A 23,409-nucleotide genomic window follows, 5' to 3' on the forward strand; every position below is an offset into this window, starting at 1 on the left:
GTATTTTGATCCGCTTTGTAGCCAACTCCGAAAAGCTAAAAGTAACTGTAGAGAGACTTAAATTCAAAAATGGTTTCGGTTCCCAAAATTAGAATAATTTGAAAATAAAGCTACTATACTGTTACTTTTTAATATTTTTCTGGGTTCTTATTATTGTGTTTATTTTGTCTGAGATAGGTAGGCTGGCAACATCGTCGTGTATGGTTGCCAGCAGTTCTCATGCTTGTCAGTTGTCAGTTGTAGTGTTGTAGTTGTCAGCACAGCACACATTCATTCTTGTTGGGCGTTATTCCTTGCTTCGCTAGACAACGTCAGATATTGAAACGTTGATTTGTCAGGAGTCAATTTTCTTACGACCAGTAATGCAGTGGTAGTGCAGAACAGTTAAATATAGCAGATTTTTAATGGTGGACTTTTAATAGTGATGTCATAAACTTCATCATGGGACATCAACTGTACAACTTCCCCGTTATTTCTTTGAACCTTCGTCAAGAAGAAACTGTCCATCAAATTGCGGATGCTCTAGATTATCTGAACGACGTTGTCAATGACATTTTTGGACGCATTGACAGCCGGATCTCAGAAAACAGAATCAAGCTTCAACAGCTTAACAGGAGAACTTCTGTGGCAAAAGCCAAAATAGATAAGTTAACTGGCAGCAATAAAGCTACAAAGGTTTTCTCCAGTGCTAAGTACCCAGCTAGTGATATTCGAAAGGATTATCAGAGTGTCTTCAGCCCTCCCGAAACAACTGAATTTAAACGGTGCTCTACAGATTTAAAAACAAAACAGGAACCTGTTGATGGAAAAGTTCCCCAAGAAAAGCTGCAGTTCTATCATGTGAAAGTAGGATCTCGAATGCGTCGTAATTTAGAGGTTGCTGTTGAGGAAGGACTAGGAAGTCTTCCTCCTGACATAGACTCAGTTTCATCCTTATTGTTGTTTAACACGTCTGAAAATCCTTATAAACGATATGTTCTCCTTGATCCCCTTGGAGCAATCACGAAGACACGTCAGGCTTTAGAGGAGGAAGGTGGGAATGCACATGTCATGGATGATGCACCCATATCCATTGCTCATCAAGAACGTCTGGAGACAAGAGCTGGTGAAAATTTCTTCTATTCTCCTGGTATGGGTGATGTGCCTGACATTGATGTTCCATTAGATCTTCCTGACTTGCCTGGAATAGCTGATGACTTAAGATATAGCATGGACTCTGGACCTACCATTGCTCCCTCTGTTACTACTACACCTGCTATCCCTGAGCTCCCAAGTCTTGTTCCTGAAAGTCCTGCTACACCCACTTGCACAAATGTAAACGGTAGTGCAACTGTACCAGATTTCAACGGATCTTTACCATCAATGGATACTGACTCTATTCCACCACCTCCACCCCCATCAGCTCAGCCACCTAAACTTCAACACATGCCTCCTCCACCTCCACCTCCTCCTCCGCCTCCACCTCCTCCAGCACCTGAATCTTCAACTTCAGATGCTGTTAAATCAGTTGAAAAACCTACTCCAGCTACTTCATCAGTTCCTGCAACTGCTGTTGATTCCCGGGCAACACTTATGGATGCTATCCGCAAAGCAGGTGGGTCTGTAAATGCCAGACTGCGCTCAGTTGAAGATCGAAAAGTTGAAGCTAAAAGAAAGAAGCAAGAAGAGAAAGCACAGGGAGGAGGTGACCTAATGGCAGACCTGCATGCCAAATTAAACATGAGAAGGAAAGGAATAGCCGGTGCCAATAAGCTTCCAGAGGGATCTGCCATGGACAAAGTTTCTGCAATGATACCTCCACCTCCAGTTAAGGAGAGAGCAGCTTCCACCTCTGCGACAGAAGAGGATGATGACTGGGAATAGAACAAATAAGTAGTAATATCCAATGTCTTTTCCATTTATTTTCTAGTTATATTTTTAAGTTGTAACTTACAATTATAATACTATTTTTTTTACATAAAATAAATAAGTAATCTTCTCACAATGTTGCTTGAAAAATACTGAGGAGTCTTTCTTTATTAAATTTTTTACCCAATTTTATGTAATAAAGATTGTAAAAATTCAAAATTTGTACATCATAGCTTTGTTCCCTAGTCACGAAAGTATTACTTGTCATAGTATTTTGTGAAGAAATCATCCAAGATCGGAGCTACAATTTCAGGGTGCTCGAGGTGAAAATCATGACCTCCGCATGTATACCTTAAATCAGATGTCTTAGCAACTCTTTTTATAATAGACCAGCATTCATCAAAGAATTCTTTTTTTGTAAAATATGAAGATGACTCTGCTTTTATACATAAGACATTGGTTTTTATCTCTTCACAAAACTTGAAAATGTCGCGCTCAGCCCACCCAGCTAACGGAAGTCCTTTTAATTTTGGGTCTCTTGTCCACCGGAACTTGCCATTATCACATTTCATAGCACCTCTCTCTACTAATACCTTCGCAGCTACTTCAGATACAGGAGAAATAGGTGATTTTTTAATCATATCAACAAGTTCTTCATAAGTGTGGGTTGGAGCAGTATCATGTTTCTGCATATCCCACTTCAGAAATTCATCAATACCCTTACCTCCACTTTGCACAAATCTTGATGCATTTAGAGGTATGGGTGCTAAAATGTCTAACATTGCTAAAGAATCAACTTGCTCAGGGAATATGGTTGAATATAGCAAACACGTCTGTCCCCCTAAGGAATGTCCCATCAATGAAACTTTCTGCCAGCCAAAGTGTTCCACAGTTAGTTTCATGGCCATGACAGCTGTCATGCGATGATATGGAAATCCCTCAGGAAAATAAGAAGAATGCCCATGGCCTGGTAGGTCTACCGCTAACACAGGTATCTTAGAGGACATCAGAGGCACAACACGGTCAAATGAATTAGCATTGTCTTGCCAGCCATGAACTGCAAGAATAGGTCTCTGTCCATCTTTATTCCACCACTTTCCTGAAAAATTCAAGTTGATCAGAAAGAAGAAACACAGCCATTAAATTAGAACAACATGAAAGTTACTTACCTGCAATGTGGCCCCAAGGTACAGGTATCTTCACCTCTGTATGAGACCATCTCATTACGTTATTCCTAGGCACCGCTGAGGTGGATGAGGTAAACAGTTTATGACTCGAGCGAAACATCGGTGCGCGAGTAGAGAACAGCAGTCGAAATAGGCGAGTCTATGGAAGACAGGAACGTTTTTTATTTAGTATGCGAACTAGAGAGATTAGAGGATTGCGTCATTTTTGTTCTGTCTGCTGATCATGTCCATAGTTCAATTCCTTTCAACGCGCAATCCTTAAACAAACCGGAGAGCAAGGTTATTTCCCCCACCATCCATCCTGCCGTCTGCTAGTGTCTGCTAGAATATTTGCAGTACAGCTGTATACAATTACTTCTCCACTATTCAAACTCACACACAAGTTTATCTGTGGTGGCGGTGGCGCCAAACCCGGCTGCATGTTTTGAATTCTTCTCATGCGTCTCAAATTCATGTTTATCGTTATTTTTTTTTCCAGATTGAGAAATATTTCTTGTTTGATATTTGCTGGGATGTGAAGTGAATAACTTACCATAACTGCATTGAGTAAAGGGCTGTGCTATTCGCTGATTCATGCTTTTCCAAAGCAACCGTCTGCTTTCGTGGAATTGGGTGGAATGTTGTGTGCCCGTAGAGGTTATCGTGCCTCGAAAGTGCCCGTGTTTATAGGTCATACTAGAAATTGAATGTTTCTTTACACTCAGATGTATTCGATTTCCCTTTTCCTCTGTGTTTATTTTCCATTTTTCTATTACTTTAACAATGTTATTAGATATAACTGTGAATGATTTGTGTTTGCTCTCCTTTATGGACACTTTGTGGTGTAGGATATTAGTTCTTTTCGACGTGTTAGCTATCGCTAATTAAACTTTTTATCATAATTTGTCGAAATATATTGGACTATTACCCATAACCTTTTACCCAGAACATGTTAACTATTGTCCTGTTGCTCTTGTGATGTTATTTATTACGCTATCTGTCCTTTGTGTCAGTCTTGAGAGATGCTATGAGGGTACTTTTTTCCCTGACAAGACCCTTCTAACATCATCATATCTGACTTAAATTCTTTTATTTTGTTCATGATTTTGATTAAATCTGTAATGTGGGGAGCAGGGAAATCATAGAGTATAAATAGTTCTAATAACGAAATCACAATTTTCTGTTCCAGGCATATAAGTGAACCCAGAAGATCATCATCACTTCTGTGCCAAAATAGTTTTAGGTTTTGCTATATGTACTGCATGATGTAGATTCATATGGGTGCTGCATGCCATAGTGACTGAATGAAAAGTGTTGTGACTGAAGCTAGAAACTTATGCATCAATAGAAGCAACCGTATGAATTGTGTTACTAACAGTGGTATACATCTCTTCTATAGGTATTACCCTGAATGGTACAATCTCCGAACTAAACCGTCACGCCATATGGCTGAGAAACCCTGCATCACCAGCCAGCAAGCTGACCCAGAAGGGTAGCAATTACCAAGATGAGTCGGAGGTGGAATTTCTAGAGGATGTTGATGAGGCGTGCGACTCAGATGACCCATTATTAGATGGTAAGGCTGGTAAAGGAATCAAAAAGATGTTCACCTCACCTTTTAATATTTTTACAGTACTTGCAACATCCTTTCACCTTGATTCTAGGGCACTTGTGCGTGAAGCGCGAGTGCATCAGCCCCACCCCTGGCGAGCTGGGAGGCCCGCCACGTGATGTCAAGCCCAACGTGGCCGAGCTCGGAGCACTCGCGAGGCGAGGAGAGGGAGGCGTCGCAACGGCGCACGACCTCGATGAGGTGGGCGTATTGCATGTATTCCATCCCGGGCCAACACGTTTCGAACACTTCATTCTTGACGTCGTTCAATCTCATCTCAGGTGGACCAACCAGTGGGGTCGGCGGCGGTGGATGATTTTTCGGCATCCCTGGCGCCTCAAACCATGATGCTGATCACCAGGGCGCCCGACCAGACCGAGGACGAGGAGAGCGAGCTTGATGTCGACGGCGATGACTCGGCGAAGAGCCCCGCCAACAGGTGCGAGTTCTGCGGCTCGGTGTTCTCCAGGGCCGTGCAGCGACTGAGCCATAAGTGCACCAGCACCTTCACGTAAGTGTGTGGGGAAGTCCCTTATAGTCTTCAGCTTGGTACTTTCCCGCGCCATGCGGTGTCTGACGGGCACGCGCCCTCCCCCTCTGTGCGTTGCAGGTGCTCGTACTGTGCGTGGAGGGGCTCTTCGCAAAGCGAGCTCCAGGCGCACGAGCTGCAGCTGCACCAAGCCAAGAAGCCGCACGTCTGCCCCGAGTGCAGTGCCCGCTGGGTCTCGGCCGCGGCGCTGACCCGCCACATGTCGGTGCACGCGAAGGGTAAGACCACGTGCGCGTGCGACGGCTGTGGCGCCAACTTCACGACGGTCCTCTCCCTCAGGCGGCACGGGCGGGACTGCCCCGGGATGCGCGCCGGATGTGAACGGGACGTGAAGCCCGCCGTGCTCAAGAACAAGCCGCCGCGGTACTTGTGCAAGGTCTGCTGCGCCACGTTCATCTGCAAGAAGAGCGTCCTTCGCCACGCGCAAACGGCTCACACCCTCAAGTTTCCCCACAAGTGCTCGATTTGTGTGGCGTCGTTCAAGTCAAAGATGGCGCTCACAAAGCACGTGAAAGTCCACAGGTATGTCATTCCACTCACTTCTTCAACTTATGTACGGGTGAAGTGAACTCGGCCAGTGTCGACTTTACCCAGCCAAAGTCAACATTTACCCCCGGGCCGCGGCTAAAAGTCGCCCGAGGGCCGGAAGGGACTGTTGTACGCCAAACGTTACCTTACCCCTTCCTTACTACCCGAGCAAGCAGCCCACACCTGCACTTGGGCGTGCTCAGGGTGGGCCACCATCCCCACACGGCTGCCTGGCGGGCAGGCCTACCCAGCCCACTGCAGGCGCTACCAATGGCACCGCCTTCGTCTCAGGAAATGTCCTTTGGGGAGGGGGAGGGGGGGCATGTCATACATCGTGCAGTGTTCAATCCGGAACAGGCGCTGGTACTTCCCCGCTGAAAGCGTGCGCTCAGAGAACGCCAACGCATCTCCCCCTTTCCCTTAGTAGCGCGGGTAACGTTGACTGTAACCGGGTAAAGTCGACTTTTAGCCGACGTTCACCGTGACCCATGTCCATACTACTGCTCGTCTAACGCGAATGATTTTCCCACAACAGCCTGAAACGCCCTTTCTCGTGCTCTGAATGTGGGCTGGCCTTTTCTATGCGCCCTGAGCTGCTGCAGCATCTCAAGTTGCACATGTCCGTGTCGTCAGGCAGGAAGGGGGGGCCTCCCTTGGTGCACGCCATCAAGAAGGAGCTGGGCGTCGCCGACGAAGAGTTACGGCGCTCGACCAGAAGCATCGCCCCAGACATTGTCCTAGGGGATGTTAAAGTCCACCTCACACGGCTGCTCGTGGACAGCAAAGCTGGATTAACGTCTCAACTTATTTAATATTTCTTCATTTGTCTTTCTCTTTTGCATGGTTTTATAGTTTCTTCGAAGTTGTATGGTCGCGGATTGTTGTTATTTTGAATCCTTTTTTTCTTTTCTTTTTGAGTTGCAGCTTTTATTATTCTGTATCATGTAAATTGACTTGAGCTAAAAAGCTTCTAGTGTGATACTATATTAGATTAAACCCATTATGTAAAGATAGCAAGATCTAATGAGGAAAAAGACTAAGGAAATTTTCATTATCTTTTCTTCTTATTGGACCTTGACCAGTGATTTCTCCAATTAAGATTTTTTTCATTATTATCATGTGTGAGGAGTTCGTATGATTATCGAAGCTATTGTATTAAGTTTGCTTCAGTAAGATAACATGTACTCTCTTTTATAATATTCATAGTGTTATTTTTTTAAATTTCTATCATTTTATTGGATTATAATAAAGAAATTTTGCTTAAATCTATTTCTGTAGTTTCCTTTTTCCGCATCTGAAGAAATGGTCAAACAATGGCATGCGCTCTTGTATGAAAAGCGCGCGCTAGTTGGTTCGATTCTCGAAGAGACCTTGAACTCGAATCAACGGACGAGGACGAGCGCGAGAAGGCTTAGGGAAAAAAATGGAGGCTTCAATGTCATTTTTAACCCGGCCGAGATAGAATTTTGTTTGTTTACTTGAAAAATCTGTGAATCTTGGGACTACTATCAGTTCCATGACTCCATATCAGGAATTCTCGTGAGTAATATTGTCAGAAGTGTTACGGAAAACATTAGTGTGTCTGGAACCAAACTTGAAACCTTGATGGGTGCAGCGCTGTTTGTGAGGCGTAGGCTTAAGTCTTGTTAACGGTTTTTCCTATGTTTTCCCACGGTCAAGACAAATTTCATTTATTTTGTCTGTGACAGTCGTCAAAGTTGGTCAAATACATCACTTAGATATGGGTCTGCAATCTGCCTCCTCTATTTTTGTTAATTTTCTCTTCCTCTTAGAGGTTAATTCCGTTTTTCAACTTATCTACTCAAATCTTGTAGATAGTTCCTCTTCCTTCTTGTATTGCCTTCGTATAGTTATCAGTTTATCGAACAGTCCTACTTAATTCTTATTTTTGTTCAATGTTTGCTCTAATTGTTTTCTTAGCCTGTGAATGTTTTTGGGTTAATGTTGCATTTATGTAGCCAATGTAATATTGTTCTTCTCCCTTTCTTATTCCTTAAAATGTACTAAATCTTTTTTCTTTATCAGGTGCAGAGAAGATGACAATTATTTCAGACAAAACCTCTGCTTCTGAAACTAACGGTCCTCCCCCTAGGAAAAAGATTTGTCTCTCATTGTCTGGAAAAGGGAAGACAAAACCGTCTGTTACTGTTGCGGAGGCAGATTCACCCTCTGAGATGAGTGTGACAGTGAATAGAGGCGACTTAAATAAGAGAAGAGTCGTCCGTGTGAGAAAAGATGCTCTAGAACCAGGTATTTATTGTGGCTCAGTTATCCTTAAGATTGTTCTCAACTGAACTCTATCTGCACATTCTACTAATTTTTTATATCCTGCAAAATTAATGAATTTTCAATTTATTTTATTTTTTAATTTTTCAGGCATGATGCTGAATGGGTTTGTTCCAGATTCTGTGAACTCAATTGCTGCAAGTGATGACAGCCCTGGTAGTGATGTTCCACCTGTTGCAACCATCTGCAATTTGGGGAACACATGTTTTTTGAACAGTATTTTGTACACACTTCGTTTTGCACCTTATTTCTTACACAAACTTCACCATCTTGTCAACGATCTTGCAGATGTGGCTGCACGAAATAATGCTAAAGTGAGTTCCTCCCAGCATCATGCAAACATTTGTTAAATACTTGCTTTACCATCACTTACGGAAGTTGCATTTTTCAGGTGAAATCCTCATCATTAGGGAGAAGCATAGGCCTAAGCCGGAAGTATTATTGGGACATGGAACAAATGAGAGCATCTGGTGAAAACTGTGCTAAAAAAAGGGTTCAGATTGTGACTGAAAAACTTCATGAGGTATATGAGTCACTTCATAGCGCTGAACTGAAAGAAAGCACTGAACCTTTTCAGCCTGAAATATTTTTACGTGCTCTTAGGTAATTTAGCTTATATTCCTCTCACTGATTCAACTAGACTACTAGACAAACTAATTCCAACACGTTGTTTGCGACATAGCACACACTGTGTGGCCGTATAACATTAGAATGCCAACCCCTGCTGCACCAAACCAGCCAATAATTCTTTTAATTTTTTTTTCTAGAGAGGTGAATCCTATTTTTGAAGGAAACCAACAACATGATGCTCATGAACTGCTTGGCTGCCTTTTGAATTATATGCGTGAAACTTGCCAGGAACTTACCAAACAGTTAGAGACTCATCCTAATCCAGGTACTGTATTTCTTAAAAAGGAAAATAATGATAAGGGTTATAACATTCAATTGAGATGACCTAAGTACCTGGGAACAAAGCCTTTGTTAGTAATAACAAATTTAGCTAGTTTCAATGGTTAAATTAAATCTGACCCTACAGTTTATCTTTATTGTGTCTCAGCAGAGCTGTGTAATGGCGCTTCAAGTTGCGAGGATGTGAAAAAGGAAACCAAAGGTTCTCTTCTGGCTCATGTGGGCCTTTCTTCATCTACATCAAGTATTGTAAGTGGTGGAAAATGGGGAATGAGAAAATCATGGAAGCGGAAAAAGCCACTTGGTGAGAATATCCTCAAAACTAACCGTTCTACCAAGAATGGGAGTCAAACATCTGTGATAAACAACGGCAACTCTGCACCTCATTCAAGTAATGGAGATTCAACTTCAAATATTGAGAATGCTCCAAATGAGGTTAGTTTCTCTTGACTATTCCACCAAATTAGTGTGCTTTAGAATATTTGTATCTATTGTTAATATACAATTTATTTTTACAGCCCAGAATATTGGTTAATGGAGAAGTTCATGATACAACTGATGTGGATAACACCAATAAAGAAAATGGGTCCTGTACTTTAAGACCTTTGCAAGAAGGAGATGAAGGAGAAACAACTGATGATAAAACTAGGCTTAACTTTATTGAAGAGGATTTTGAGGGTGTATCAGTTCTTTGTACAAGGTGTCTAGAATGTGAATGTGTGACAGAAAGAAAAGAAGCTTTCTATGAAATTGGAGTACCTATTGCATCTGATCAAGATCCTGAGAAAAGTAATTATCTTTGCCTCTTTGTTGGACCTAAATAAGTTCTGCAGATGGAATTCTTGTTCTAACTTTTGATTATATTGTGTGCCATGAAAGTCATAATTATTTGAATTTCTTTTAGGAGAAGATTCTGATCAAATATCAGTACTGTATAGATCATCTATAGTCACAGAAGAATTACTTCAAAGTGCAAATAAGTATTGGTGCGAACATTGCTTACGATACAACGAAGCAAGGAGGTCGGTGCGTTATGAATCACTACCGCCACTTCTTATCTTACATTTGAAGAGGTTCTCATCTACATTTGGGTTTGTATTAAATTTTTCTGTAGATCCCATACATCTCTTCACATAACTGTGTAACTTCCAGACTTCACACTGAAAAAATTAATATTTTCCTGCATATTTAAGCAACAATCAATAGCTTGTGTGTAGAAATTTCTTGATGACTGTACACACTTGACCTATTTGTAACCGTTTGTAACCCTTTAACAATGTCAGGGCTGAAATTATAAAGACCTGTGTCAGCAACTACATTGTCGATTTTTCTATCTTTGTGCATAGTTCCACCTTCTTGAAATTTTAACAGATTAATTTCTTCTTCTCTTAATTATTTCTATTTTTGTCTCACAGATCTATGGTTTGTATGTCAAAAGTGAATGACTACATGCCAACGCCACTTGTATTAGACTGTTTCTGTGTGGAATGCCTCGAAGCAACAGCACAAGAACAAGGCGTGAAACACCGCTACCAGCTTTATGGAGTTATCATGCACCTGGGTGCTACAATAGCATCAGGACACTATGTTGCATACGTTCGTGCTGCTGATCCTATTGCTGATTACCGCTCATGTGACAAAGAGAAAAGGAAAACTGCCAGCCTTATTGCTACAAACACCACCAAAGGACCAAGCCAACCTGATGGGGAAAAAGCCCGAGGTTTGCTCAGATTTTTCTCCAAAAGCAAGTCAAGTAACTCTGATAATGTGTCAACGAATCACCTAACAAATTCCCAATATAGAAACACATGTAGGAGTTTGGATTGTTGTGGGGTCCGTATGAGTAAAGCATATCAACCAGGGGATTCCAAAGTTAGTACTGCCAATGGGTGTGCAAATGATGATGATGCTGAGGAAGAAGGGCCAGAACCATCATGGTTGGAATGTGATGATGAAACTGTGAGGGTTCTCACCCCACAACAGCTAGAAGACATTTTAGCGCCTAAACAATCAAAAAATTCATCACTCACTCCCTATTTGCTATTTTATTCGCGTATTCCTTGACCAATCGGAGCCATGTGCCCTGATAGTAGAGTTCTGTTTTCATTAATTCATTCATTCATACTGCATTTATTGTTCAAGCAAACTACTGTCTGTAGTATATCCATTGTGTTGCCACAAGTTGAATAATTTGACTGTCTCACCTGCTTTTTATAGGATACATTATCTTTAGTGGATAATGGATATTTAAGATGGAGATTTTAGAGTTCAAATCAACTCAATATATTTTGTATTTCTAATTTTGCTTACTTAACTATCACTCATTCCCCAATTTCCTTTTCTTTCATTCTCTTTTTAGCCATGTTAATAATTTCATAGGCGGGAGTCAGTGCAGAAAACTTTGACTTTATTGTTGAGCATACCTGATGGGGACTGAAAATTTTAGGTATGCTCTACAGGCAGTCCTACATTTACTAGATGTATTACATTTAATTATTGAGTTATCATTCATTACAGGGTTGCTCAGTGTCAGCAGTATTGTCATCAATGTTTCTTCAATTTCAATTTTATTAATGTTGCTCACTATGGATTCTTTTTCGATATTATCCTTCCTTTTTGTCAAGGCCAATGCAGGCTTAGGATAGCGCACGGAACATTTTGTATCTATACTGTACCGGATGGGTGTTGGCGGATTTCTTTGTCTTGATTTCGGACATTGGCGCCTCATGGCCCCTATGAAGAGGGCAATCCGCCCACAAGTATGCATGCGGTAGTGTCAATACAAAATGTTCCGGGACCTGTGGTTGGGTCTCCCTTTGCTAGACCATCACCTTGTGTTGGTAATCTGCATTGTAAGTAGTCAAGTTGACAATTTCCAAAGAGATGAAAGGAAAAAAAAAAGCAAAGAGGGATGTGTATGTAGAAAAATGTATTCATGATTTTCAGAAACATTTGAATTGTGTAGCGTTATACCAAGCACATTTTAAAAGTCCCAGTGATTAGAAGCCATAACTATTTGAATGGAATTATTATATTTTGTTGAAAAGTGAAGTAGCTAGGCATCTATAGAAATTTTTTTTAATTATGCAAGAGATGTAACATGTTTATTTTCTAAAATTTATATGGAAATGTAATTACAATCGGTTAGTACCTTACGTTGTAGAAATAATAAGTTGACTTCTCAACTTGTAGTGTGAACAGATTTTTGAAACCTAATGGTTCGTCATGTTCTTCTGTATTCTTACTATGGTCATCCCTTTTCGGTCCATCATTGGTAATCTCTTTGCAAATTTAATGGTTCTGCTAGCTGTTCACTATGTCAGGAAGATGTTACTGTTTATTTTTAATCTCTTTTAAAGTTGACATTTATATCCATTTTATGTAATATGGCAATATTGTTCCTGACACTCTCTTCTGTACAATACTTGATCTACATAAAGTTAGTGAGTGATTAAAATGTTTTCTGTAATCATCATAGTCAATTGCAATGTGCGGGTCACATACCCTCTTTGAAGGAATGCAATTTATTGAAAAAGATGTTTCTGCGCATTATCATTCACTAGCTTGATGTAGGTTATATGTACGTGATTGTTGTGTTCATCATTTTCTGTTGTGGAACCAGAAAGATATTTTTTTAAATTTATCCATAGCAAAATTTGTGATAAGAGATGGGTTACGTTCACTTGAGGTGTAAGTAACAGCCTAAATTAAGAAGACTTCTGAGTTTTTTGAGATTGTTATTAAGGACTCATGTGGTGAGTTCATTTCTTTTCTACCAGTGTTTCTACCAAGGAAGCTCACTTCAATATTATTAGCCTGGTTGAATAATTGACTTGGTAGAAAGAGTGTTAATTCCCCTGTCAATAAGCCTTATATCTAAAGAATTATTAATTTTTAATATCTAATTCACAGCTCAGACCATATTTTTTCAATTAGCTTGAAAACTTAAATGAATTTAATACCAGTGAAGATGTGTTCTAATCAAAGCTGTACACACCATTGAAAGCAAATTCATGTTAATATTGTCTGTTTTACAGTTTTCATAAAATTATTTGATCACTTGAGCACTCCTTCCATAGTGTAGCTTACAATGTAGGGACCACTTTACGTATCTTAGCACCTTAAATATTTTGTTTTTTCGGAAAGGCTTTTATCAGTTCTGTGCTGTAGAACTATTTTCACATGCTCTGCTAGAGGTAGGAAGCTTCAGTCTGGTTAATGTTCCCTTAATGACAAGAATTTTTCATCCTGACCCCTGCACAATTTCATAATTGCCACTCCCCACTTAAATTAATTAAAAACAAAAATTACTTGTCAGCATTTTGTTTTCCTGGAACTTAACAGGTTTCTTTGTGAATCACTGCTACAGACCTCTAGCAATATGAGGCCTTCAGTTTGAATGTTACTGCAGTACCTTTCAATTCAAACATAGCTTTATGTGAAATTAAACTTTCAAATTTGACTGCTTAATCTTTCTTGTACTCTAAAACCATACCCTGACGTTTTACATATTCTATACATGAATATTCTTTAAGTACAGCTATTCATTAACTTATTACAAAGTGAGACCGTAATTTGGAGACCAAAGGAGTTAATTGTTATTGTGTAATTCTGGCAGTGTCACTGACTGTCAATGTAGTCTTGTGAACATAGGGTTTAGTCAGATGTGAAGAAGTTAAACCAATGTCGTCCGTAACTGCTATACCTTTAATCTAGAATTCTGGCTGTTGGTTCAGAACCATGGAGATGGGGCACATGAGAGAATGAGAACTCTTAAATCTAAGTGCCGTGTACTTTTCTCATATTACAAGCAACAAGCTGGACAAAATTGTAATATTTCTCTTGAGGTTTGAAAAAATATGTGCCCCTTTTAGTTCCTGTATTCATGTTTGTATCTCAAGATTTCTGGATTACCATGTACCTACTCTTTCCTAGTTTCCTCCCTTATGTGATAATGGAGGAAACATACTTTCTAATATGTTGTAAGAATGCATGCTGGAACAACATTTTTTAAAACATGGCTTTTAAAAGGTTGTCAGCAGAATTGAGCAATTGGAGACTTAAGTTGTGGTTGATGGAATTTTCAGCAATAAGTACCTAAGATTGTAAACCTAGTTCAATGGATTATTGAGTCTTTGTCAATGTTAAATCACTGTTTGACAGTGTTCTGGGGGTATTTCAACTAGCTTGCAATGATCTTAACTTTAGGATTAGGTTTAATTCCTCACACTTCTTGTGTCTGGTGATGTTTCTTGACATTCCTGTTTTGTTTTCTTTTGCTTCTATGTGGCTGTGTAGGAATTTCCATAACTCTTTCACTATTTGTTATGATTTTGCTTAAATAGAAAATCTTGTCACTGATAGAAACACATCATTATTAAGGAGTTGTCAAAATTTATCTCTTGTTGATGCTTCACCTGGCATTTAAACATTGTAAAAGATAATGTAAATTAAATCCCATGTGAACTTGTATATTTTCTTAACTGTTGTACATAATGTGATATGCGTAGCCAGATAAAACAAAATTGTGTTGTGGTTTTATGTTGTTGGCTCAGAATGAGTAAAACCTCGCCAGTGCATTTGAACTTCACACACATTCCATACTGTAGAACATACTGTTGACTACATATGATGGCACCGAAAGTTGTGTTCTGGGAAACATTTGAGGTGTACTCGTATCTTCATATCATGACACTTGCGTGGAATTATGAAGCTGGACTTGAATGTGACACTGTGACACTTTATTCTTAGCTATCTGTGGCTTATTTTTAGCGCAGGATGTAAAAATTGCGTGCATTTTAAACTCGCAAGAGTGCAAAATAATAATTGTGATCTAATTGAAAATAGTGTAAATGGGAATTTTTAGTTTCTTACTACCTGTTGTGCAGTGCTTATGCACAAAAATTTGTTTTCATAAAGCATTTTTGTTGTTCACTTTTGATGTACCTAAACTCCAACTGATGTTAAAGAAGAAATAAATTTGTTCTAACAACGATTTTTTTCTTTTTTAAAAATGTTTTCTTTATATTTCCGAGCATTCTGCATTGCTTTTTTTTCCCTTGCATGTGTTTTTTCCCCAATGAGTGAGTTTCATGTCAATCCGTCTCTTTGCGCGGATGTTTTTCACAGTGTCCCCACAATCGAAATCCACCTGATACTGACACCGTCCGGGCGATGCTGGAGAAGGAACTCATAGTTGTGACAGCTGGGCGCTGGGCGCTGGGGCTGCGCCAATGTGAGCGCCCGCAACACGTGGTAGACCAGCCCGCTTAGCAGCCGCTAGACACCGGAAGCGACAGAGCAGACAAATATGTTGCGCCTTTGGGGTCGTCCAGAAAGTACGTTCGTTTTTCATAGGTTCATTCGGCAATCTATGAGAGCTCGGCGCCTGCGAGACTCCGGGTGGGCCACCCCCACAGTACGCGCATGCAGGGCAGGCGAGATGTGGCCTACCTACCAGGCGTTAGGAGCACTTGTAAGGGCTGGACTTGGAAGGATAGTAACGGTAAATGGCGGACGTACTTTCTGGATGATCCTTTTATTAAGAAGCGTAGGGAGGGATGCAAGTTAATGAAAGACTATACATGGACTAAAGAAGTTTTATTTATTCCAAAACAAGACAACATGAAGTTTACACCAGACATCAAAGATCACACAGTGACCATAAAGTGCCACAAGAAAAATATGTCAGCAGGGATACTAATTATTCGGGGGCTGTCTCAAGTCCGCCTGACGGGCGGCGCGATGTTGCGTGGGTTGCCTCTGTAGAGGCGTGCTGCCAACTTCAAGGCGGAGGCTTGCCCGGGTCCTTATCCCCTCCTTAAAACCACCCCTGTGCTAATTCTCTCTCTCAGAAACTCTGATATAATCACATCAACTCTATTCTTTATAATTCTGCTCAACTCCTCCTTCCTCTTTCAAAGAACCTCTTATTTGGCATATTTCGTCTCGACCAAAACGGCCACTTTGTTATTAGGAGTACAAACAAAGCGCTCCGATTCATGACTATCGTTACTCTCTTTTCCACCATTATCTCTTTAAAACAATTTTGCCACAAGATAAAACACGTTATTCTTAGCTAAAGGGAACAATATGATTTACGATTCTCGGGATCGTTCCCAGGGAGACAAGTTGACTTCGAGTTGACGCCGGCAGTCGAAATGAAGTCGATTTTTGTACCAAATATGCATCTAAATGGACGTCTAATCGACGTCTACGTCTAAGACTTTTCACTTGGGACTCGACTGGGGGACCAAATAAAACACCTGGTTCGGTGGCTGACGCGTTTGCGCATCTCTTGTATCCTCAACCTCCCTTGCACACTGAAGAGAAGTTGATTCTTTTTTTTGGGGGGGGGGAGCAGCAGCTGCTACGGGGGCACGCCATTACACTAAAAATGGTGTGGGTGAGCGCATGCAGCGCAACGCAGTGCGCGTCTCTCTGTCTAATTAGGCCACTGTCGCTGAGCCTCTCCTGGGGAGTCAGTGCGCAAGGATCAAATTATTCCGAAAATTCCACTGCTTGTATTTTAGATTATTTTTTGAACGCATTAAAAAGTACACCTGCGCACTGCGCTCCCCTCAGGTACCAAGAGAAGTATCAACCCAACCCTCCCTCCTAACGGGGGCGGGGCGTCGCTCGGCCTGCCTCCAAGGTATTTCACATTTTTTTCGACATTCTCACGATAAGAACAAATTTTCAATGGGTTTAAAAAAACGTTTTTTGGGGCTCTGCTCCGTGAATCCGGCTATGTTTAGTTATCCTAACAATGCTCATTGCTCATGGATATGACTGCGTGTTCGCGTACTACTTGCCAGTCAACCTTGACATGGAGCATCACGCCCGAGCCTCACGCCCAAAATCATAATTACATTTTACTTCTTAAAAATTGGTTTTTAAAAGTTAGATAATGAAACGCGACCGCTGCTGAGAATACTTTATCACATCCAGATCTAGTGCGCGTCATCTAAACGAGAGCATATCTGTTCGACACGACAAAAAATGTAAAGGGAAATGTCAACGCATATATTGAGGCTGCCGCGGGATGTTGTCTCGAGTCTAACGCGCCCTGCCCCCCGTGCTTTCCTACGCGGAGCCTAGCCGGCCTCCCGCGGGAGGATCTTAGCTGTTTCCGGAGCCGGTGCCGGAGTGCTTGTTGCCGGAGTTGGAGGCCGCCCCGCCGGAGGCGCCGCCGCCCTCGCTGGAGATCATCTCGGACGAGCCGGAGCTGGACAGGGTGGTGTTGGAGCCGCATGGGTCCAGCGACGACTGCACGCTCATGGAACGCCCCTGTCCAGATCGCCGAACTCGATTTGGGGATAGCTTCCCGGGGTCGACACTTGTGGGGTCTGCCTGCAACAGCCGCCCAGTCGTTAACCCAGAGAGACTCCCGGCCCGACCCGCTCTACAACGCGGCCGATTGCTCGACGCGGATGCAAACTCAATTCCAGGGCCTAACGAGCCGTGCCAAGGCAGGCCGAGGCAGGCCGAGGCAGGCCCTTGGCGCTGCCTCCCGCTCACGCGCTCCAGTCCTGCGTCCCGGTCCCGCACTGGGAAACCTCTATTCTGGGCGCGGCGCCGCCCCCGCCCCCTCCGGGCCCTCCGGGGCCTGCCTTGGAGGCCGAGGTCTGGCCCGGCCTTGAGGAGGCCGGCGGCAACGGTCGGGACGAGGTCGGGGGCTGGGGCTCGTCCCCGGTCTCGTACCCGGCCTCGTCCCCGGCGGCGGTCCGCACCTGGTAGGCGAGCGCGTTCATGATGATGGACGCCGACACCAGGTTGAGCGGGTGCACCTCGCGCATCAGCACGTTGGCGGGGATCTTGTGGAACTGGATGAACTCGATGAAGTTCCCGATCACTTCCTTGAGCGAGATGTGCGAGTTGGAGTCGCAGTACTTCTTGCCCCACATGAGCGCGGCCTGCACCCACGGACCAACGGTTTGGTTAAGATCCCGACACGATGTTTCCGTCTGGCGCGACTGCTGGATGCCACCGCCCCCCCCCCCCCAACCGAAAGTGTACTCTCACCTGAAACTTGGTGAACTCGTCGGCTCTGAGGTCTTCCCTGGACAAGATGAGGCGCACGACGTGTTGCGGCAGGAGCGTGAACGACCCCAGGTTGAGCACCTCGTTGCCGTGCTCGTCCACAAACTCGAGCACCTGACGGACGGTCAGAGCTCAATCAAATGAGTCTCTAGTAAGGAAGCAAAAAGGCCCACATGAAAGGGAAAGGGCGCATACGGATTTACCTTCTGGACCAGGTTCTTGGTGCACTTGTACTGGATGTAGCGCTCCGCCGAGGCGAGCAGCGCGCACACCGTGTCCACGTTGATGCAGCACTGCACGAAGCCCGCGCACGCCCTGCGCAGCTCGTCGAGGCCGTAGAAGTCGGCCGCGTTCATCACACCTGCAAGTCAGGGTGCAAAGGAATAATGGAAACGGTCGCGACCGGACCGCTCACAAAATTGCGCCCATTTTTTAAATAAAAAGAGGTGGTCGTACTTCTAGCCCTGAATAACTCGAATCGAGTTCCCGCTTGAACGTATTAATTGTTTTGGACGCTGTAGTAAAGTCACATCGCCAAAGAAAACTGTCACTGTTACGGGGGATGCATTTATCATGGCCCCCTAAACCCCCTCTGTAAAAAAACCAAGAGTCATAAAGAAATGCGGCGATAGAAAGAAGCCCACTCATAAAATCGCGTCGCTCTGCTCCAGCAGTCTTCACTCTCTGTAGGCGCAGGGGCGAGGTAGGCCACATCTCGTATCGCGGGACACGGAGGTGCTGCGGGACTGCCTATCCAGCGTTCCGCGGGCGCTTAGCGCTCCTCTTTCATTTTCTTTGGAGATCGTTGGAGCCTGACTCGGATTTTCTGTTTCTTTTCGAGACCGTTAGACTTTGACTATCAGCTACATTCTTCTGCTTACCCAGTAGAGTGCGCGGCTGCAGGGTGACGCAGCCAGTGTGGATGTACTCGATGAGCTGCCGGAACACGTCCGGCTCGAACTCCTCCACGTGGACCGTCTGGTGCTGACTGGAGGCCGGCTGCGCGGGGAAAGAGTGTTAGGCACAGAAGGTTCCGTCGTTTTTTTCAGGACTAGTATGAACTACTGTGAACCCTTGCTTACGCACACGTTTTTTCAGCAACCAAATGGATAGAGTAGTGCGTCTAGACAACATAGTCAGAAATCGACCAAGTTTTTCGAGTTTTACAGCAGAAGAAAAAAAAATGCCATGTATTCAATACGCCACAACAGAGCGATAGTTCGTGGGAGCGGCATAGAAGAAGCAGTCGAATAAGAAGGAGTAGGAGGAGGAAAAGAAGAAGGAGAAGAAAGGGAGTAGGTTGAGAAATAGACAAGATATAGCCATCCACCCAGACAGAAATCGGATATCGAGCCGACATCTTTTCGGTGTCGATCGATGTCATCGTTGAATCGATGTCGGCTCGGTCACAGATTTCTGGCTGGGCATCGCCTTGCACCAGCGTGAAGACAACGAACGGTCTAGAGAGTTAAACCTCTTTTGCATTTGCCTACCAACAACGCAGCACAACATCGCCAACAACTACAAGTACAAGAAGGTTACAGAGTCGCGTGGAGTCCAACACACAGGTGAGTACAAAAGAAGATTGCATCTTACTCCAACTTTCACCACATCACAAAGTTCCGCACGCACCTCGCCTATGCTCCGCCACTACTGTGTGCTACTTCCAAGAGGACAACAAAGCGTCCAAATCTAGAAAGCTTTGGCGCGCATTTCAAAAATACATTTTTGCGCACTTTTAAAAAAAGTTTTTAAAAAACTAGCCAGGCTTTTGCAACTTATTATTTACAGGCGATTTGGTAAAGAAGGATACAGCCCTTTGTAGTTTCGAGGCTGTCGGATTCTTTGCAATAAATGTTACACACCATGTTGCGAATGGTTCCTCACACTGTTCCCTCTACTCTGAAAAGCTGCATATGTCCCCTCCCCCACCCCCTCAGCTGCAAGCGTGTCTAGTACAAGTGGACTGAAACTCAGTGGTGCTTTAATATTACCGGTATACGAGTTTTCAGTGTTATTCATATCACGACACATTAAGAGGTGCCTCTCACAACAACAAACAACAACATAACAGACAAACAGAGGGTCTGCGACGTGCCAGGCAAGCTCTGCGCAGAGCGGTGTGTGCAGGGCCGAGGCCGGCCCGCCAGGCTCGTGGGTGCCACAAGATGTCCTAACTAGTAAGAGAACAATTAAGGGAACGAGACGTGACACCGAGGTTTACCTCTTGGATTGGCGCCAACTGCTGGGTATACCCGCGCTACAAACATGACAAGGGGTCTCAGTTGTTTTCAGCCAAGTGTGCCGAACCAAAAGGGCATAGGCTCAGGACTGTCAATGCAATTAATGACAGCACTGTAATCCTCTTCACCTCCACCAAGTTCACCGAGAGCGAGTATAGTGATACCTGGTACATTTAAATAACGAGAAAAATTGAAAAAATCTATTGAGAAATTATTGAAGAGTTTCCATCGCCAAAACTCGCACCGGGATCGCAAGGTGCAGGAGAAGGATAAAGGCCGTTTAATCTGCTCAACAGCCCAAACATGTTTATGAACGCTTGGTATTGGTATATGGTAGGGCTTGGACTGACCTGCTGAGCGGCGTTCTGCAGGTTGAGCAGCGGCTCAGAGCTGCGCTTGAGGAAGAGGCGCAGTTTGTTCTCCTTGGGCGCGCTGTCCTTCTTGCGCTGAGGGCTGGGCGCCTGGTAGAGCATCTTGTGGAACACCCTGCAATAGAGGACAGCGCTGTGCGAACCAAACCCCAACTCGGATCTGACGACTAATGACATGAGGTTGGAAGCCCTGGAAAGTTTCCGGAAATTTTCCGGGAAAATAAGGACAATTTCCCAAACCCCGGGAATTTTCCGTTTTTTTTTCTCTCGAAAATTTTCGGAAAGTTTTAGACAGTTTTTGAAATTTCCAACCCTACACTGACAGCACTCGAGCTTTCATAGTCGTACGGTCCCGTCAGAAACATCCGCGACCGCCACTTCATTTCATCAAGAAAGCCAAGGGTGGCCGACGGCGGCGGCCACCCTTCTCTCTCGCACCCGTTCCGCCCCGAACTCACTTGCTCCTGGCGGCGAGGACGGCCTTCACGGCGCAGACCGGCTCCCTGGACTCGCCGACCATGAAGGTGACGTCGCACAGCTCGGGCATGGACGCGAGGAACTTCATGTCCTCGGCGAGGCCGCTCTTGTTCTCGAAGATGTTGAGGTCGGGCTCGTCGCTGAGCGCCGCGGCGCCCTCGCCGCCCAGGCCCGACACGCCCGCGCCGTCGGCCAGCCCTGCGCCCAGGCTCGCCCCCAGCGTGGCCCCGAGGGCCGCCGAGGTGCCCGGGCCGAGGCCGGAGGGTCCCGCCGCCTCCGGCATCACGACGCGCTCCACGGCCAGCTGCAGGGGGCCGAGAAGCTCCGTTATTCACTAGGCGGCGACTCGGGACCGGCCACGCTCTATCGCCCCCCGACCCCGAGTCGAGGCGGAGGAGCACCGTCAACAGCCCGCCGAGGGGTGGGTCTGTCTGTGTTGGTCACCAAACACTCCGCGGAGATGCCTTTAAATAGTCCAGCTACAGCCCGCTGATCGATATGCCCCCTCCCTCTCTTCCAGCCAGCCCCACGACGCCATCCAGACCATCACTACCCCCCCCTCCACCCCCCTCAAGTCACCCCTTATATGGCGCGGCACCGTCCCGTCCCACCCGCCATTTTCCATCCATCCATCCATCGACGCGACGTCGCCTCCCCTTAGTCGAGAGCCATAGGCTGAGGACGCGCTGTGTAGAGCCTCACGCCAGCAGGCCTGTCGACAACAGGTGACCTACTCCAGCTCCAGGCCGCACGGGGGCCCACCCATCATGGACCATTCCACCCCAGCGACCCTACCCCACGAACGCGCCCTACATTTCCACCCCCAACACGCTTCGCGTCAGATCTGGATCGAGCACGAACAGCCTCAGCCGTGGATTCGGGATTACCCGATTACCTTAGACGGGATGTAGATATCGCGCCTTTCCCTTATTTATACGCACTGTGAATTGCCTATCAATTGGGCATTTGCTTGATGATGTAGGGGGGGGGGGGGCTGTATGACCCACCCCGGATAGAGCAGGGCGATCATGGGTGGGTCATACCCCCACCCTCTCCCCTCCAGGATAAGCGCTTGCCTGAATACAGCATACCGATGAAACGCTTTACTTTCAGACTCGCGTGAATCATCCCAAATGCAGCAGATTAAAACACATTCAAAACAAATACGTTTTATTTTTACTTTTGGATGATGCACCCTTTGAATTTATAAAATTCCGGATTTTCAAATTCCCGCGGACTGGGCAAAAATTATGACGCTCCAGTCATTCACTATCGGCCAGCGCGATAATGCAGGTGTCACGACGCATCACGGGATCGAGAGCCGGGCTGAGATGCAACAGTAGTGCCCTGGGGACGGCGCGGGTCAGGCAGGCAGACTTAGGGATCGGCCAAAAATTACGTCCGTTTTTCTCAGATTTATTTGACAGCTTACGGATTCGGCGCCTGTGGGACTCGGGGTAGGCCGGCCCGCAGTACACGCGTGCACTGCAGGCAAGATATTGCCTACCCATCAGGCGCTGAGACCTTGCATAGCCTGAAATTGTTAACTTGGCAAGTTCGTAACGGCGAATGACGTACTTTTTGGACGAACCCCCAGAGGCCGATATCAAAATCGGCGCGATATCGAATCAACATCGAAACGATATCAAAAAATCATTTTTTGGACTTTGACATTGGTTTCAATACCACCATTCCTCAGTGCTGGGCAGCCGATCCTTCACGACACGCAATGCAAGACCCTAGGCTAGAACGAGTCGCGCTGCGCCTAGGCCGTCAGAACCTGTTGCTGGACGGGCAAGGCTGTCTTTGCTGGTGCAGCAGGCGCCAGCAGGCCCACGGAGAGGCGGACGGCCGGCCCTGCGCGTCTGTCCCGGGCGCCGTCCACACGCTACCCTGCCCCATCAGCCCCTACGGCGCCGCGGTGCTTACCTGCAGGCGCTGGACCCCAGCAGGAGCGCAGGAGGACGCCTCGTTGCGACGATGGCGGCACGGACAACCGCTTGTGGACGCTGGCTGTGGGCTGCTCGGCACCCTCGCTGAGCTGCTCCGCGCTCTGGGCTCCCGGGCCGCGCGCGCGGGCAGATAGGGCCAGGACCGCGCAGATATGCCCACTGCCACACGCAGCTCGCAGCGGGGGCCGGGCCGGGCGCGCCTCGCACAGGGGGTGGGGCCCGCGGGCAGGCCGCGAGTGGGGTGTCTTGCTGGACAAGTGCGCAGGCTCGGCCGAGCGGCCCGCCGGGGCCCCGGGGCGGGCAGGGGGCCCAGCCCAGCTCGATACGCACGCACCCCCTCCCCCTCCCTTCCAGAACGCCCACCCCAAAGCGAGAAGGGGAAGGCGTGTTTAGAAACTTATTTC

At 45.4% G+C, this 23,409-nt stretch overlaps 5 protein-coding genes across 8 annotated transcripts; 3 read left to right on the plus strand and 2 right to left on the minus strand.

Annotated features, from left to right (window-relative positions):
- Positions 1-226: 226 nt before the first annotated feature.
- Positions 227-2,067, plus strand: LOC113218071 (WASH complex subunit 1-like). Its single transcript, XM_026438256.2, has one exon. The coding sequence runs from the start codon at positions 442-444 to the stop codon at positions 1,861-1,863; it is 1,422 nt and encodes a 473-aa protein (XP_026294041.1). The 5' UTR covers positions 227-441; the 3' UTR covers positions 1,864-2,067.
- On the minus strand, positions 1,882-3,308 carry LOC113218073 (probable serine hydrolase). Its single transcript, XM_026438257.2, has 2 exons — positions 3,018-3,308; positions 1,882-2,947 (listed from the first exon to the last, which is right to left on the minus strand). The coding sequence occupies exons 1-2, from the start codon at positions 3,133-3,135 to the stop codon at positions 2,106-2,108; spliced, it is 960 nt and encodes a 319-aa protein (XP_026294042.1). The 5' UTR covers positions 3,136-3,308; the 3' UTR covers positions 1,882-2,105.
- Positions 3,309-3,433: 125 nt separating this feature from the next.
- On the plus strand, positions 3,434-6,973 carry LOC113218074 (gastrula zinc finger protein XlCGF7.1-like). The gene is made up of 6 exons (XM_026438258.2): positions 3,434-4,257; positions 4,414-4,590; positions 4,679-4,827; positions 4,908-5,137; positions 5,237-5,698; positions 6,240-6,973. The coding sequence occupies exons 4-6, from the start codon at positions 4,971-4,973 to the stop codon at positions 6,514-6,516; spliced, it is 906 nt and encodes a 301-aa protein (XP_026294043.1). The 5' UTR covers positions 3,434-4,257; positions 4,414-4,590; positions 4,679-4,827; positions 4,908-4,970; the 3' UTR covers positions 6,517-6,973.
- A 130-nt stretch (positions 6,974-7,103) lies between these two features.
- LOC113218070 (ubiquitin carboxyl-terminal hydrolase 1) lies at positions 7,104-14,915 on the plus strand. Of its 3 annotated transcripts, none has more exons than XM_026438254.2 (9): positions 7,104-7,243; positions 7,751-7,975; positions 8,102-8,325; positions 8,403-8,614; positions 8,779-8,906; positions 9,069-9,355; positions 9,439-9,709; positions 9,825-10,011; positions 10,336-14,915. In XM_026438254.2, the coding sequence occupies exons 2-9, from the start codon at positions 7,762-7,764 to the stop codon at positions 10,982-10,984; spliced, it is 2,172 nt and encodes a 723-aa protein (XP_026294039.1). In that variant the 5' UTR covers positions 7,104-7,243; positions 7,751-7,761; the 3' UTR covers positions 10,985-14,915. The 3 variants fall into 3 exon arrangements, with proteins under 3 accessions (XP_026294039.1, XP_052130073.1, XP_052130074.1); XM_052274113.1 differs by lacking the exon at positions 7,104-7,243 and adding an exon at positions 7,297-7,449; XM_052274114.1 differs by lacking the exon at positions 7,104-7,243 and adding an exon at positions 7,298-7,449 and having other exon boundaries at positions 9,072-9,355.
- A 590-nt stretch (positions 14,916-15,505) lies between these two features.
- On the minus strand, positions 15,506-23,163 carry LOC113218085 (serine-enriched protein). 2 transcript variants are annotated; one of them, XM_026438277.2, is made up of 9 exons: positions 22,983-23,163; positions 21,035-21,357; positions 20,556-20,691; positions 20,187-20,222; positions 18,844-18,961; positions 18,166-18,323; positions 17,945-18,076; positions 17,653-17,835; positions 15,506-17,272 (listed from the first exon to the last, which is right to left on the minus strand). In XM_026438277.2, the coding sequence occupies exons 2-9, from the start codon at positions 21,334-21,336 to the stop codon at positions 17,042-17,044; spliced, it is 1,296 nt and encodes a 431-aa protein (XP_026294062.1). In that variant the 5' UTR covers positions 21,337-21,357; positions 22,983-23,163; the 3' UTR covers positions 15,506-17,041. The 2 variants fall into 2 exon arrangements, with proteins under 2 accessions (XP_026294062.1, XP_026294063.1); XM_026438278.2 differs by lacking the exon at positions 20,187-20,222 and having other exon boundaries at positions 22,983-23,162.
- Between the last annotated feature and the right edge of the window lie 246 nt (positions 23,164-23,409).

This window comes from Frankliniella occidentalis, unplaced genomic scaffold (genome assembly GCF_000697945.3).
Source record: "Frankliniella occidentalis isolate FOCC.00 unplaced genomic scaffold, Focc_3.1 Scaffold337, whole genome shotgun sequence".
In the NCBI taxonomy this organism is placed as follows: domain Eukaryota; kingdom Metazoa; phylum Arthropoda; class Insecta; order Thysanoptera; family Thripidae; genus Frankliniella; species Frankliniella occidentalis.